This window comes from Petromyzon marinus, chromosome 59 (genome assembly GCF_048934315.1).
Source record: "Petromyzon marinus isolate PM22_M1 ecotype Great Lakes invasive population chromosome 59, UKy_Petmar_22M1.pri1.0, whole genome shotgun sequence".
NCBI classification, from domain to species: domain Eukaryota; kingdom Metazoa; phylum Chordata; class Hyperoartia; order Petromyzontiformes; family Petromyzontidae; genus Petromyzon; species Petromyzon marinus.
In genome coordinates, this window is record NC_133725.1 from 9,915,939 (window position 1) to 9,934,164 (window position 18,226).

Consider the following 18,226-nt stretch of genomic DNA (forward strand, 5'->3'; position numbering starts at 1 on the left):
GAGAGACCGGAGCTAGCCGGGCTGGACCAGGACTTAGTGTGGGACCCCTAACCCCTGGGAAGTTGTCACACCCTTTGTGTTATTGTAATATACTTAATAAACCTTTGGCGAAAGCCCTTACCTTCAAGCCGTCTCTGAGTTGTCGTCGGGAACTCCTCAACACCTACGTGACTTTACCGAAAGAACCAAGGAGTATGGATCCCTGCAGTCACAAAAACTTCAAATCTAGATTGAGATTTAATTAACAATTTAGTGCAATTCAGCATTATTTAATTATTTTCTCAAGCCACGACAGCTGGCCGGGGTTGCCCCTAGCAACGCACGCGCGTCATCGGTGGAGGGTGGGGGGATTTCTCCTTCGCATACAAAATGCAAAAAAAAATGCACGCAATGCTAAGGTAAATTCATCAAAGGGTCATGTCCTCTTCTCTCCCCCCCCCACCCAAATGTGTGCACTTACTACTATAGAATCGGTAGATACTAATATTATAGCGCTTAGATGGTATTATTGTAGTGCGGGCGGGGGGATGGTGGGGGGGCGGGGGTAGCGGCCCAGCCCCAGCCTCAGCCGGCTGGGCAATCTATGTGAGGCCGGGGGCTCGGCAGGGGAGTAGGCCTCACCATGCCACTCTGTCAGGTTAGTAGTTTGTGCTTTAGAGTCGATATATACTGCTATGGATTCAGCATGTACTACTGTAGTGATAGCAGGTACCACCACAGTGAGTATGCACTGCTGTTGTGAAAACAGGTACGACCACAGTATGCACTGCTGTGATCATAGGTACCACCACAGTCAGTATGCACTGATTTAATCATAGCAGGTACCACCACAGTCAGTATACACTGCTGTAATCATAGCAGATACCACCACAGTCAGTATGCACTGCTGTAGTCATAGCAGCTACCACCACAGTCAGTATGCAGTGCGGTAGTGAAAGCAGGTGCCACCACAGTCAGTATGCACTGCTGTAATCATAGCAGTCACCACCACAGTCAGCATGCACTGTTGTAATCATAGCAGTTACCACCACAGTCATTATGCACTGCTGTAGTCATAGCAGCTACCACCACAGTCAGTATGCACTGCTGTAGTAGAAGCAGGTTCCACCAGTCAGTATGCACTGCTGTAGTGAAAGAAGGTACCACCAAAGTCATTATGCACTGCTGTAGTGAAAGAAGGTACCACCAAAGTCGTTAAGCACTGCTGTAGTCATAGCAGGATACCACCACAGTCAGTACGCGCTGCTGTAGTCATAGCAGGTACCACCACAGTTGGTAGGCACTGCTGTAGTGATAGCACGAGCCACCACAGTCGGTATGCAATGCTGCAGTGATAGCAGGTACAACCACAGTTAGTGTGAACTGCTGTAGTCATAGCAGGTACCACCACAGTCGGTATGCACTGCTGTAGTTAAAGCAGGTACTACCACAGTATGTACTGCTGTAATCATAGCAGGTACCACCACAGTCAGTCTGCACTGTTGTTATAGCAGGTACCACCACAGTCATTATGCACTGCTGTAATCATAGCAGGTACCACCACAGCAGTATGCACTGCTGTAATCATAGCAGGTACCACCACAGTCAGTCTGCACTGCTGTGGTCATAGCAGGTACCACCACAGTCGGTATGCACTGCTGTAATGAAACCAGGTATCACCACAGTCGGTATGCACTGCTGTAGTTATAGCAGGTCCCACCACAGTCGGTATGCGGTGCTGTAATTAAAGCATGTAACCACCACAGTCGGTATGCACTGCTGTAGTGAAATCAGGTACCACCACAGTTGGTATGCACTGCTGTAGTGATAGCAGGAGCCACCACAGTCAGTATGCAATGCTGTAATCATAGCAGGTACCACCACAGTCAGTATGCACTGCTATAATCATAGCAGGTACCACTACAGTCAGTATGCACTGCTATAATAGCAGGTACCACCACAGTCAGTATGCACTGCTGTAGTGAAAGCAGGTACCACCACAGTATGCACTGCTGTAATCATAGTAGGTACCACCACAGCAGTATGCATTGCTGTAATCATAGCAGCTACCACCACAGTCAGTATATACTGCTGTAATCATAGCAGCTGCCACCACAGTCTGTATGCACTGCTGTAGTCAGCAGGATACCACCACAGTCAGTATGCGCTGCTGTAGTCATAGCAGGTACCACCACAGTTGATAGGCACTGCTGTAGTGATAGCAGGAGCCACCACAGTCGGTATGCAATGCTGCAGTGATAGCAGGTACAACGACAGTCAGTGTGAACTGCTGTAGTCATAGCAGGTACCACCACAGTCGGTATGCACTGCTGTAGTTAAAGCAGGTACTACCACAGTATGTACTGCTTTAATCATAGCAGGTACCACCACAGTCAGTCTGCACTGCTGTTATCATAGCAGGTACTACCACAGTCATTATGCACTGCTGTAATCATAGCAGGTACCACCACAGCAGTATGCACTGCTGTAATCATAGCAGCTACCACCACAGTCAGTATGCACTGCTGTAATCATAGCAGCTACCACCACAGTCAGTATGCACTGCTGTAATCATAGCAGGTACCACCACAGCAGTATGCACTGCTGTAATCATAGCAGCTACCGCCACAGTCAGTATACACTGCTGTAATCATAGCAGCTATCACCACAGTCCGTATGCACTGCTGTAGTAATAGCAGCTACCACCACAGTCAGTATGCACTGCTGTAGTGAAACCAGGTACCACCACAGTCGGTATGCACTGCTGCTGTGAAACCAGGTACCACCACAGTATGCACTGCTGTAATCATAGTAGGTACCACCACAGCAGTATGCACTGCTGTAATCATAGCAGCTATCACCACAGTCAGTATACACTTCTGTAATCATATCAGCTACCACCACAGTCCGTATGCACTGCTGCAGTCATAGCAGGATACCACCACAGTCAGTATGCACTTCTGTAGTGAAAGCAGCTACCACCACAGTCAGTATGCACTGCTGTAGTGAAACCAGGTACACCACCGTCGGTATGCAATGCTGCAGTGATAGCAGGGACAACCACAGTCGGTATGCTCTGCTGTAGTGGAAGCAGGTACCACCACAGTTGGTATGCACTGCTGTAGTGATAGCAGGCACCTGCACAGTAGTTATGTACTTCTGTAGTGAAAACAGGTACCACCGCAGTTGGTATGCATTGCTGTAGTGAAAGCAGGTACCACCATAGTATGCACTGCTGTAAGCATAGCAGGTACCACCACAGTCAGTATGCACTGCTGTTATCATAGCAGGTACCACCACAGTCAGTATGCACTGATGTAATCATAGCAGGTACCACCACAGCAGTATGCACTGCTGTAATCATAGCAGCTACCGCCACAGTCAGTATACACTGCTGTAATCATAGCAGCTATCACCACAGTCCGTATGCACTGCTGTAGTCATAGCAGGTACCACCACAGTCAGTATGCACTGCTGTAGTGAAACCAGGTACCACCACAGTCGGTATGCACTGCTGTTGTGAAACCAGGTACCACCACAGTATGCACTGTTGTAATCATAGTAGGTACCACCACAGCAGTATGCACTGCTGTAATCATAGCAGCTATCACCACAGTCAGTATACACTTCTGTAATCATATCAGCTACCACCACAGTCCGTATGCACTGCTGTAGTCATAGCAGGATACCACCACAGTCAGTATGCACTTCTGTAGTGAAAGCAGCTACCACCACAGTCAGTATGCACTGCTGTAGTGAAACCAGGTACACCACAGTTTAACACGTAGGCTTTCGCGACCAATATTATTCATAATAAAGGTTTTTGTGTTAGATCGCGTTTATTTATAAATGTGTCGTAACCCTCCACCACCCGACACGGCCAATCAGCAAAAAAAGTGTCACGTTGACAAAAGACAAATAATTCACTACTTCAGCCCACCGGTGTGTTGAAGAGTTAATCCACATTTACAGTTTGAGTACGACGTTTCGCTGGTAAATACATCCAGCATCATCGGGCAATTCGCCAGAATGGTAAAGCCCTCGCTTGCTCCCGGTTTTTATATAGAGCAGCAGGGTGACGTCATCACTTAACTCATATCAGGTGCAGTGATTAAAGGCGGAGGGGGGGGTATTGTAATTATATAATCGATTAGTAATCAGTCATTGGTTATGATTAGTAATGAGTTGTAGATTAGTAATTCTTTAAATGTAATGTGTATTATTTACACATTAAATAGTCGGTATGCAATGCTGCAGTGATAGCAGGGACATCCACAGTCGGTATGCTCTGCTGTAGTGGAAGCAGGTACCACCACAGTTGGTATGCACTGCTGTAGTGATAGCAGGCACCTGCACAGTAGTTATGTACTTCTGTAGTGAAAACAGGTACCACCGCAGTCGGTATGCATTGCTGTAGTGAAAGCAGGTACCACCATAGTATGCACTGCTGTAAGCATAGCAGGTACCACCACAGTCAGTATGCACTGCTGTTATCATAGCAGGTACCACCACGGTCAGTATGCACTGCTGTAATCATAGCAGGTACCACCACAGTCAGTATGCACTGCTGTAGTGATAGTAGATACTGCTATCGAGTTGGTAGATACTGCTATATAGAGTTAGTAGATGCTAAAACAGTCAGCATATACCACTACGGTCAGTAAATACTGCTGCGGTCAGTAAATACAACTAAACAGTCAATAGCTACTACTGGCTCAGTCGGTACTACTGTACAGTCAGTAGATACAACTACAGAGTCAATATATACTGTTTACTCTGTTGTTTGTAGGGTGTGTAGGTATATATACCTACGCGGGGGTAAATATATTTTCTGAGGGGGGGTGGGGGGGTCGACAATTTTCACAAACCTTTTAGATCAACTATTTACCCCCCACTTTCTATAACTTTTTTGTACTTGTGCAAGCCTCTTATTATTTTGTTTTTCAGAGGTCAAGAGCATTGAGCCAGCACTGCTGAGATCCTAGGTTTGAAAGTGGGTTGCCTTTGATTGAACCAGGTTCTCAAGTGAAGTTTATTTATGGTATCATTTTGGTCACCTGTGACTGATAGACATCTTTCGTCATACATAGAGATCCATAGACTCACATAAAGACCCTTTGACTTAGATAAAAAACATAAACGTGTTTCGAGAACTGTAGACTCGCCACAATTCCTTCTAGTAAAGTGTCCTGTCCAAGCCCAAGTACTTTTCTTAGCAGTATTAATTATGCCTCTAACTTACTTGTGTTTTCGGATTCATATTGTATCTCTTTGTCTCTCAATGTAATTCCAAACATGCACCTCTCCATGTTTATTTGCACAATTTTCAGCTCTTGTTCTATTTTATTTATGCTTGTCCATGTTTCTTATCCATATGCGAGAGCAGAGAATATGTAGTGATTGAAAACATTCCTCTCAATGCACACTGGAATATCCCTCTTTCATTTGTTATTAGAAAATAACACTTACTACCCAGGAACAAAAGAAACATATTTTTATTTTGATTTAAAGCTTTCGTGACTGCAGTAATTCATATTCTTAGTTTTTTCGGTAAAGTCACGTTGAAGAGAAACAACAAAATAATAATATATATATAAAACAATAAAAAATTCTCACGACGTTTCGACCATAACTCAAACGGTCATCTTCAGGTGTGTTGGTTTGCATAAATTTATTTTTAAACGGCGCATTTATTTAATTATAAAAAACGTTGGCGTCACGCGCAGCGATTTGGCAGTTTGCCCAGGACTAGTCCATCTATATTTTTTTTGAAAAGAGGAGGGGGGAGACGAAATTTTTTATAATGTATGCTGTCTGAAAGCCACTGTAAGCGTGAACAATTAAGAACTGAAATGGTTTATCAAATCTTTCCAATGATTGCTAAGATAGAATCCATCTTCTCGGTTTAAATTGTCTCTGTGCTTGTATATGTGGATAGCCTCATGAACGAATCTCTCATGGAAGCCAGATGGCTTACAAAGAACCTCCGTCTTGGAAAAGTCAATGGCATGTGAGCCTACTGAATTAGAACAATGATCTGCTACGGCCGAGGTGTTGGTCCTACCGTGTTTAAGGTCTGCTTTATGTTCACGAATGCGGTCCGAGACATGGCGTTTGGTTTCTCCAATGTAACTACTACCACAGAGGCAACTTAGTTTGTAGACACCAGGGTATTGTATGTCCGGAATCACATCTTTTACAGACGGAACCAGATCACGGATTTTATGTAATGTGTTGAAACGGACCTGGATCTTGTGTTTATTCAAGATTTTGGAGATCTTTTTTGTGATCCCAGCAATGTAGGGTAAAGTGATGGTTTTGAAAGGCTCCTCAAGAGGGTTCTTCTTCATGGTTTGAGTGATAGCTTTGCGGATTGTATAGTCGGAGTAACCATTAGCCCTAAGAGCTTGGTGTACGTGCTTGAGTTCACTGCTTATGTGTTCCTGGTCGGATATGCATTGGGCTCTATGATACAGAGTCTTGATGAGAGAATTCTTCTGTGATGGATGGTGGTGGGAATCCGGTTTCAGATAAGCATCCGTATGGGTAGCTTTCCTGTAGACAGAGTGGCTCATTGAACCATCAGGTCTCTTTTTAATTAGGACATCCAAAAAAGGTATCTTGCCATCTATTTCGACTTCCATGGTAAATCTGATGGCTGGGTGTATGGAATTGATGTGGTCGAAGAATTGGTCTAGAGCAGGCCGGCCATGTGGCCAGATGACAAAAGTGTCATCCACGTACTTCTTCCATAAGGTTGGGCGCAGAGTGGCAGTCTGGATGGCGTCTGTCTCAAATTTCTCCATGAAAATGTTAGCTATAACTGGAGAAAGGGGGGAGCCCATTGGGGTGCCCTCAGTTTGTTTGTAGAAAGTTCCATTCCAAGTGAAGTATGTATTGGTTAAACAGTGTCTCACCAGGGGGGGTACCTCAGTGTTTAGTCCTTGATTAACCAAGTCTTCAATGATTGCAATGGTGTCAGGTACAGGAACCTTGGTGAATAAGGAAACTACATCAAAACTGACAAGCAGGTCGTCTGGGGACAGGGAAATACCCTTGATTGTCGATACCAGGTGAGTAGAATTTTGTACCGCAGAGGTGGTCTTTCCAGTGAAAGGACGCAGGATTTCAGACAAAAAACGAGCTAGTTTGTAGGTGGGGGAGCTGATAGTAGAGACTATGGGACGAAGAGGTGTATCAACTTTATGTATTTTTGGTAAGCCGTATAATCTTGGTGGCCTGGCAGCAGAAGGTTTCAACGAAAACTGTTTAGATTGATCAATTAATGCGGTTGAATCAGAAATTATTTTGTTGGTTTGTGTGACGAGGCTGTTGGTGGGATCTCTTTTTATTTTTGTATAACTACCATCGTCGAGTAATTCTTTAATTTTGTTGTTGTATTCTATTTTATCCATGATGACAGTAGCATTGCCTTTGTCAGCTGAGAGGACTACAATATCATTCCTCTTTTTTAATTTATATAATTCAAAACGCTCATCTTTGCTGAGGTTGCTAGCTGGCATCTTAGCGTTTTTGAGGGTTGCAGCGATTTCAGATCTTGCTACGTCTGCAGCGATGTGACCCAGGCCCCTGAGAGCAACGTCTACTTGGGCAATTATATCATTAACTGGTATGTGTTTAGGTGTGACTGCAAAGTTTAGACCTTTAGCTAAAACGGATTTCAGACCATCGGAAATAGAACTGTTACTGCGATTAATTACGACTTTATTAACGTCTAACTTTTTGGTGTGTGGGTCCGGTCTTTTGTTGAAGAGGAGGTTAAATTTGGAAATCAGGTTTTCCTTACATTTGGTCGACATAGTAGCAGCTGAAGAGGCAGTCATATTGTCTACATGTTCCCAATCCGATGTGGACATTATTGCCGTCAATGATAAGTGTGATTTGTAGAGTGTCTTGTCTAACTGATCTAGTTCTGTGCGTATAAGTCTGATTTTTTCTGAGATAAGAGCTAAGCTAGTTTTGAAAAGAATTCGTTTCGCATTAGAAGAAGTTACAGCAGCAGAGGTCAGTGTAAATGCGATTGGTATTACCCCAGAGTTGCGGCATCTCTTCAGGAAGGTGAGAGACTCGATCAGCTGAGCTTTCTTATCCCGGAGTTTGTTGAAGGATCTTAAAGTTATGTGAAAACCCTCCCCGTAGAGGCGATTAAATTTTGATTTAAAGCTTTCGTGACTGCAGTAATTCATATTCTTAGTTTTTTCGGTAAAGTCACGTTGAAGAGAAACAACAAAATAATAAAATATATATAAAACAATAAAAAATTCTCACGACGTTTCGACCATAACTCAAACGGTCATCTTCAGGTGTGTTGGTTTGCATAAATTTATTTTAAAACGGCGCATTTATTTAATTATAAAAAACCGAGAAGATGGATTCTATCTTAGCAATCATTGGAAAGATTTGATAAACCATTTCAGTTCTTAATTGTTCACGCTTACAGTGGCTTTCAGACAGCATACATTATAAAAAATTTCGTCTCCCCCCTCCTCTTTTCAAAAAAAAAATAGGTGGACTAGTCCTGGGCAAACTGCCAAATCGCTGCGCGTGACGCCAACGTTTTTTATAATTAAATAAATGCGCCGTTTAAAAATAAATTTATGCAAACCAACACACCTGAAGATGACCGTTTGAGTTATGGTCGAAACGTCGTGAGAATTTTTTATTGTTTTATATATATTTTATTATTTTGTTGTTTCTCTTCAACGTGACTTTACCGAAAAAACTAAGAATATGAATTACTGCAGTCACGAAAGCTTTAAATCAAAATTTAATCGCCTCTATGGGGAGGGTTTTCACATAACTTTAAGATCCTTCAACAAACTCCGGGATAAGAAAGCTCAGCTGATCGAGTCTCTCACCTTCCTGAAGAGATGCCGCGACTCTGGGGTAATACCAATCGCATTTACACTGACCTCTGCTGCTGTAACTTCTTCTAATGCGAAACGAATTCTTTTCAAAACTAGCTTAGCTCTTATCTCAGAAAAAATCAGACTTATACGCACAGAACTAGATCAGTTAGACAAGACACTCTACAAATCACACTTATCATTGACGGCAATAATGTCCACATCGGATTGGGAACATGTAGACAATATGACTGCCTCTTCCGCTGCTACTATGTCGACCAAATGTAAGGAAAACCTGATTTCCAAATTTAACCTCCTCTTCAACAAAAGACCGGACCCACACACCAAAAAGTTAGACGTTAATAAAGTCGTAATTAATCGCAGTAACAGTTCTATTTCCGATGGTCTGAAATCCGTTTTAGCTAAAGGTCTAAACTTTGCAGTCACACCTAAGCACATACCAGTTAATGATATAATTGCCCAAGTAGACGTTGCTCTCAGGGGCCTGGGTCACATCGCTGCAGACGTAGCAAGATCTGAAATCGCTGCAACCCTCAAAAACGCTAAGATGCCAGCTAGCAACCTCAGCAAAGATGAGCGTTTTGAATTATATAAATTAAAAAAGAGGAATGATATTGTAGTCCTCTCAGCTGACAAAGGCAATGCTACTGTCATCATGGATAAAATAGAATACAACAACAAAATTAAAGAATTACTCGACGATGGTAGTTATACAAAAATAAAAAGAGATCCCACCAACAGCCTCGTCACACAAACCAACAAAATAATTTCTGATTCAACCGCATTAATTGATCAATCTAAACAGTTTTCGTTGAAACCTTCTGCTGCCAGGCCACCAAGATTATACGGCTTACCAAAAATACATAAAGTTGATACACCTCTTCGTCCCATAGTCTCTACTATCAGCTCCCCCACCTACAAACTAGCTCGTTTTTTGTCTGAAATCCTGCGTCCTTTCACTGGAAAGACCACCTCTGCGGTACAAAATTCTACTCACCTGGTATCGACAATCAAGGGTATTTCCCTGTCCCCAGACGACCTGCTTGTTAGTTTTGATGTAGTTTCCTTATTCACCAAGGTTCCTGTACCTGACACCATTGCAATCATTGAAGACTTGGTTCATCAAGGACTAAACACTGAGGTACCCCCCCTGGTGAGACACTGTTTAACCAATACATACTTCACTTGGAATGGAACTTTCTACAAACAAACTGAGGGAACCCCAATGGGCTCCCCCCTTTCTCCAGTTATAGCTAACATTTTCATGGAGAAATTTGAGACTGACGCCATCCAGACTGCCACTCTGCGCCCAACCTTATGGAAGAGGTACGTGGATGACACTTTTGTCATCTGGCCACATGGCCGGCCTGCTCTAGACCAATTCTTCGACCACATCAATTCCATACACCCAGCCATCAGATTTACCATGGAAGTCGAAATAGATGGCAAGATACCTTTTTTGGATGTCCTAATTAAAAAGAGACCTGATGGTTCAATGAGCCACTCTGTCTACAGGAAAGCTACCCATACGGATGCTTATCTGAAACCGGATTCCCACCACCATCCATCACAGAAGAATTCTCTCATCAAGACTCTGTATCATAGAGCCCAATGCATATCCGACCAGGAACACATAAGCAGTGAACTCAAGCACGTACACCAAGCTCTTAGGGCTAATGGTTACTCCGACTATACAATCCGCAAAGCTATCACTCAAACCATGAAGAAGAACCCTCTTGAGGAGCCTTTCAAAACCATCACTTTACCCTACATTGCTGGGATCACAAAAAAGATCTCCAAAATCTTGAATAAACACAAGATCCAGGTCCGTTTCAACACATTACATAAAATCCGTGATCTGGTTCCGTCTGTAAAAGATGTGATTCCGGACATACAATACCCTGGTGTCTACAAACTAAGTTGCCTCTGTGGTAGTAGTTACATTGGAGAAACCAAACGCCATGTCTCGGACCGCATTCGTGAACATAAAGCAGACCTTAAACACGTTAAGACCAACACCTCGGCCGTAGCAGATCATTGTTCTAATTCAGTAGGCTCACATGCCATTGACTTTTCCAAGACGGAGGTTCTTTGTAAGCCATCTGGCTTCCATGAGAGATTCGTTCATGAGGCTATCCACATATACAAGCACAGAGACAATTTAAACCGAGAAGATGGATTCTATCTTAGCAATCATTGGAAAGATTTGATAAACCATTTCAGTTCTTAATTGTTCACGCTTACAGTGGCTTTCAGACAGCATACATTATAAAAAATTTCGTCTCCCCCCTCCTCTTTTAAAAAAAATAGATGGACTAGTCCTGGGCAACCTGCCAAATCGCTGCGCGTGACGCCAACGTTTTTTATAATTAAATAAATGCGCCGTTTAAAAATAAATTTATGCAAACCAACACACCTGAAGATGACCGTTTGAGTTATGGTCGAAACGTCGTGAGAATTTTTTATTGTTTTATATATATTTTATTATTTTGTTGTTTCTCTTCAACGTGACTTTACCGAAAAAACTAAGAATATAAACATATTTTTGTTACACAGTGATTGATTCATGATTATATATCTAAGAATAATTTTCGTGTTGTAGGGGAGAATATATATAACAAAATAGATAAAGCAGACAATGTCTCTCCATGCAAAAAAATATTTCTTACTCAACCCTCAGCCACATGACAGCATTGATTTAATTCAAGCAAATTCTGGACATGTTTTGACACTGTCTCATCAGCAGTCAGGCTTATATGCTGCTCAAATTATGCACTCCGAGAAGGCTAAACAGCTGATAGGTTTATGTAAGATATACTTTTATATTTTAGGTGGAGAGACATATTTGAAGGAAACCTATTGTGTGCATATCTATTTTTTAATGATCGTGTATGATTATTAGGAACTAGCAAGGCAAGAGGAGAAGCGGAGGGAGGAGGCGGAAGAGGCTATTATGGACCGGGAGCGTGCTCTGAGTGCCCTGCAGGAGCAACAGCGTCTACTCATCTGCCACCCAGAGCTGCATACGCCCACAGAGCTGATTCCCGAGTGTACACAGCACCAGCATTCACACTCTATAACATGAAGAGTAGTTTATAATGAATAATGCATAGACTATTAATTACAACAAGACTTTTGCCCGTCCTAGGACGGAAGCTGGAATATTTACGAAAAAATTTAACAGAGTATAATTGTGTCTTGTGTAAATTTAATGGCAGTGAATCTTGCAAGAAAGTATGTCATCAAACACCTGACTTCCTGTCACTGTAGCACTGGATATAACTGACCTTCAATTTGTTCAAATTCAATTCTCTGATACTTTATTCTCTTCTGCTTTCAGTCGCTGGGGTTGAAATTATTTGGTAATCGATACAATATCTGGAAAATCACTGAGAAATGTCTATTTTACCATAATGTATAAGCATAAATTAGACATCTTTTGTCTCAAGTGCTGAATAAATAAATAAGACACCAAATCCACTCTGTTGCAGTGTAGAATTATTAATTAGATTAACTTTCAATAAAGAAATGTGAAACTGAAAGCGAATTTGCCAAAGAAATGTCTTTCCGCTCAACCTTCTGCGTGAGTGTAAAAATCCACCCGATCATGAATATTAATGACGCGGGGGAGGGGTGCGGCATGTCACGTGCGTTACAAACACATTCTTGGCTCATTATAGTAGTAATTATCCCAGTTCAATATAATACAATTAGAATATATTTTAATGGTTACTATAGAGTTCAAATCTGATTGGTTCTTGTAAGGTCATAAAAACTATATTTAAGAATATGGATCAGGTGACACAGGGATCATGACTTCCTGGATCTTGTTTTGAAGATGCTTGTTGTTACAAGTGAAATATCGTTAGTCGAATTGCAAAATGTTGTCGTGAGAATTGTTCTGTAACTTACCGGTGTGAGCTAAAACAATAATCATTGGTGCATTGTTAAATACTCATGCCTCATGTGACAATTTGTTTTGGCTTTGTCAGGTGGTGGGAGTCTTCATGATATAAATTTGGCCAGATTTTGTCGCCAAACCCAAAAATCTATTTTGCATTGCTACATGTGAAATCAATATTCTCTATGGCCTTACCCCTGCCTACCTCTCATCTTCCTGCTCCAAGGTTTTCTGTTGAAGCCGCCAGTCAACCTTTGCTCAGTGGGATGTTACCCATTTTCTTCTGCCGCCTCCAAAGTCTCTGCCTACCGAACTGTGCTGTTGACTCTGCTGCCTATATTCTAGCCCACGAGGTCATGTTGTTGAGTGCATTGTTGTTGTTGTGTGTGACATGCAGACTCTGGGGATGTGCTGGGTGACATGGAGAGGCACATCCAAGCGAATACCACACGGGTTCGGATTCTACAGAGCGAGAATTCCCGCCTCTCCGCTGCCATTCACAAGCTCCGACAGAGACTCCCAAAGCCCACCGGCAGAGTAGGAGGCACGTAAAGGGTGGCTCTGTGGGATAATTGTGGTGTCAGAGAAATCAAAAAGGCATTTTTGACATGCTAGTTACAAATCCTAGATCTGACTCTCTTTTAGAGGGGGTATAATGGCTCTGTGAGAGACATGGAGCCAGAACCATTGAAAATTTGGGTTTGAATATGAGTTTCAGGCATTAAAAATATAATCGGATTCTCAAGTGTACAGTGTTTGGTCTCAGCTTGGTCACCAATGGCTGTACAATATTTCAGTTCTGAGGACTAAACATTTATATTATATTGACATGAGATGGACGCTCTTAAGAAGTGTATATACAAGGTGTAACCCTTGTGTGGTTAACAGCCTACTGAAATCAATTCACTCATGGATGATAGGAAGCCGTCGCATAAAGCAGGATGGGAAAAACCAGGGATAATCATGGATAGCAGGAAGAATATGGCCACAGACCCTATGTGTCATGCGGATATTAGCAGCCGTGGGTAATAAGGGTCGTGGATCGATGAGGTAGAGTTCAGCATGTATTCAAGTAGGGCTAAGGGTAGGTTCGGGCTAGGGAAAAGTTAGGGCATTTGTTAATAAGTTACGTCACCTTTGCAACAGCAGTGTCTGGCTGGAAGCGATCGAAGGTGAGGTGTGGTTCCATTGGCCATTATGACCCTGTGAAAATTATTTTCAGCAATTGCATTTTGTGATCTTTTTTTTATGGTGAAGCGGTGATGCAATATTAACATGCTACACTATGAACCTGACCACTGAGTTGGTACCTGGCCATAGCTAACATCAGTGGCTAGTGATATCTGGACTGGTCCTGGCCCCCTCCATCCCCTTCAACAATTCACTTCGACCATGGTTTATCACGCTTGTCAAACGATACCTCCGACCGACACAGCGTAAGGAGACCTTTATTCAGCAGTGGAAATGAGAAATAGCTGTAAATAATTAATCGTAATTGGTTTACATATGTTATTCAATAGGCTTAGCATGAGAGTGTTAATTCTGCAATTGCATGGGATTTTTTTTACGAATTTATTTTGTTATCTATTAATGTTTTATTTATATACTAGCAGGAAGTACCCAGCGTTGCTCGGGGGAAAAATATATTTCAAAACTTGTCTTCTCTTAAAAACATAACATATACAAATACAAAGCTATTGTGGAAGCCCGGCGTTCCGTTTGTCCATTTTTCTGTCAACAAAATTATGAGAGGCTTGCAGAAGTCCTAAAAGTAATATAAAGTGGGGGGTAAATAGTTGATCTGAAATGTTTCCAACTATTGTCGACTCCCCCTCCCTATTTTTTTTTTACCCCCCATAGGCATATATACTACATATCCTACATACAATAGAGTGAGTAGTATCTAGTGACTATAGTAGTATCTGGCTCTACGTGAGTATCTACTGACACTACAGTAGTATATATTGACTCTATAGTAGTGTAGTGACATATGACGTCACTACCATGTCGGGTCTGTACACACATAATGTCACTACCATGTCGGGTCGGTTCGGATGACGTCACTGTCGGGTCGGGTAGTGCGGAGGCCGTTGACGAGTGCCACGGGAGTCGTGGCAGGCCGTGGCACTCTGAGTGACCCCGACTGAACACGTGACCGGATCAAGGTGAGGGCCAGGGGCCCAGGGGGGACCTTGGGGTCACGTAGTTGGGGTTTGGAGCCTTCTTGAGGGTTCGAGAAGGGGGGCGTGACCGGGGTGTGGCCGGCCACGCCGTGGAGCTCATAAGCGGGCGCCGCTGAGGGAGCGGGGCTGTTCGTGCCTGGGATGAAGACGCCTCATGAAGACTGGAAGCCCCAAGTCGCCGTGGCCAAGCAGAAGCCCTCCTGGCTTGGCCACGCCAAGTAATACCCGAGTGTTAGTGAGACTAGGACTGTGGTCACCACCCTATGTATAGTGTGTGTAACAGTTGTGTGTTAAATAAATAGTGTTGCCTCCACACGAGTTTGTGTGACTATAGTAGTATCTGCTGACTCGAGTATCTACTGACAGTAGTCGTAACTACTGACTCTACAGGAGTATCTACCGAATCTATAGTACCGTATTTTCCCGCATATAGCCCGCATAAGCATATAACCCACAGACGCATATACCCTGAAAAAATAGCATTTTGTGTAAAACAAATTTCAGATAGCCCACACCTCAATATACACCGCATGTATTCATATATTTAACGTCGTTACCGCAGCTTAATTCCATCATATTAATACGAAGTTTACATTTGTAATACATTCCACTATCAATTGTTAACATTAAAATCATAATGTGCACAAAGAAAACAAACTAACCGGAAACGAGTGAACTTAAAACAGTAAATAAGTAACAAAAGTAAATATCCAATAAATAAGTAACATAACTGGTAGATAAGTACAGTTTTAGCACTGGTAGATTGCGCACTGTGCAGATAATAGCAGCACAACGATGACACCGTTGCCTCGCCTACAACCCACCCAACTCTCCCTCATCCCAGCTCTCCCGTCTCTACCACAGACCTTGCTCTGCCCCACCCCCAACCCCCACCTCTCTCCCCTCCCAGCTCTCCAGTCACCACCACAGACCTTGCTCTGCCCCACCCCCCACCTCTCTCTCCCCCCAGCTGCCCCACCCCCCAACCCCCACCTCTCTCTCCCCCCAACCCCCACCTCTCTCTCCCCACCGCTCTCCAGTCGCCGGTAAACACTGCGCGCACTTCAAACATTGTTTAATTGTACAAACAATTCATTTAAAACGTGATAACATGTGCAATTTTAGTGTGAGTGGTTTATTCAGCAGTGCTTTAGTCAAACTTAAGTGTTGCATAGTGGACAGTCCTACCATGAAAAAATTAAACGAATTAAACATGTCACATGTGTAAAATATTTTTGGGATAGCCCGCACCTCCATATACCCCGCAGAGTCTTGTTTTGTTTGTAAAAAGTGGTATACCCCGCGGGTTATATGCGGGAAAATACGGTAGTATTTACTGAACATAGTAACTACTAACTCTATAGTATATGCTGACGATAGTAGTATCTGCTGACTATAGCAGTATCTACTGACTATATCAGTATCTGCTGACTATGGCAGTATCTACTGACACTATAGTCGTTTCTACTGACTCTGCAGGAGTATATACTGACTGTAGTGGTGTCTACTAATGGTCGTAGTATCTAATGACTATATAGTATCTACTATACACTAGTATCTAATTATAGTAGTGCCTACTGAATCTATAGTAGTATATATTGACCCTATAGTAGTATCTACTGACTATAGTAGTAATTACTAACTACAGTAGCATTTGCTGACTCTATAGTAGTATCTGCAGACTCTATAGCAGTATCTGCTGACAATTGCAGTATCTACTGCCTCTATAGTCGTATCTACCGACTCCAGCAGTATATACTGACTATAGTGGTATCTACTAACTATAGTAGTATATACCGACTCTATAATAGTAACTACTGACTCTATAGTAGTTTCCACTGACTATGGTAGTAACTGTTAACTCTACAGTGGTATCTACTGACTGTACAGTAGTATCTGCTGACTGTAGTAGTATCCACTAACTCTACAGTAGTATCTATTGACTATTTACTGACCGTAGCGGCAATCTACTGACTTTAGTAGTATCTACTGACTCAGTAGTATCTACTGGCGCCTTGGCCGGCTGGGACTGTGCTGCAACCCCCCCCCCATCCCCCGCCTGCTCTACAGTCGAAGTACCGATGGCCTATAGTAATATCTACCGACTCTATAGTAGTGATTGCAGACATTGGGGTGGGGGGGAGAAGAGGACATCACACTTTGAAGAATTTACCTCAGCGTTGTGGTTTTTTTACATTTTGAGCACAAATGAGAATTCCCCCGCCCCCACCGAGTCAGCGTTCTCGCGCATGCGCCGATGCATACTTTGGCGCCGCTGTCTGCTTATAAAAGTAATAAATTGTTAATTTAACTACTTTAAACTTGACAGATGGGAAATACAAATAGCGCTGTCTCATCCCGGGGCTTATCGTGTGGTATCTGGGTACGTTTTTGAAACGGAAACCTCACAGTTTGTCAGTTAAAAGCGTTGCAAGGTGTGTCCACACACAACAACAACTGCCATTTGCCACTAAGTGGTGGTGACGTCACCACGACGTACTCTGGTTCTTTTGGTAAAGTCACATAGGTATAAAATAAAAATAAATCACGACGTTTCGATTGCAACACAAGCAATCATCAACCAGAGATTATGGATTCCTGCAGTCACGAAAGCTTGAAATCTAGATTGTCACCACGACGCTTGTGCCAGGCTATGTGCACCTTGAGGCCACGTGAAGTGTCAAATGCCCGCTGGAAGGAGGTCACGGGGCAGACCCAGATGCCATGGGTCGACTGACTGAGATGACTGGCTGATGCACCACCTGTACCCCCTACAGTGCCAACTTGCTGTGCTTTAGCCACCCGGCGCTCCGTTCGTTGTGAGCGTCACTCCTCCGCCCACCGTTGTTGTTGGAGGGCGACTGCCTCCAACTGCCCAGTAGCGTCCTTCATGAGCCTCCTCCACAGAGGCCGATCTTGACACCACTGCTACCAGTCATCAGCAAGTCTACTCAGCTCCACATCCTCCTGTATCAAATCACTCCATCTCTTCTCTAGCCCATGCCGCAATCGTTTTGCCCCCTCGATCCGGCCGAACAAAAGCTGTTTAAGCATGCCATGGCTGGGTGTGCGGGCTACGTGACCCAGCCAACGCAGCCTTGCCTGCCGGAGGATCTCACCGATGGGACTTTGTCCAGATCTTTCAAGGATTTCTGAGCTCACACAATCCAGCCTGGTTAAACCCAGGATGGAACGTAGGCAGGCCAGCCTTAATGTTTATAACCGGCGAAGATGTTCCATTAGGGGGGTTCACGTTTCGCAAGCGTAGAGAAAGG

At 43.3% G+C, this 18,226-nt stretch overlaps 1 protein-coding gene across 2 annotated transcripts in view; it reads left to right on the plus strand.

Annotated features, from left to right (window-relative positions):
- The window catches only part of LOC116955306 (coiled-coil domain-containing protein 157-like), a 33,871-nt gene extending 18,607 nt beyond the window's left edge, over nucleotides 1–15,264 (plus strand). For both annotated transcript variants that reach the window (XM_032976313.2, XM_032976314.2), the window contains exons 10-11: nucleotides 11,770–11,917; nucleotides 13,166–15,264. In XM_032976313.2, coding sequence (XP_032832204.1) covers nucleotides 11,770–11,917; nucleotides 13,166–13,320 — 303 coding nt within the window. In that variant the 3' untranslated portion in view covers nucleotides 13,321–15,264. The remainder of the gene's footprint in view (nucleotides 1–11,769; nucleotides 11,918–13,165) is intronic.
- Nucleotides 15,265–18,226: the final 2,962 nt, after the last annotated feature.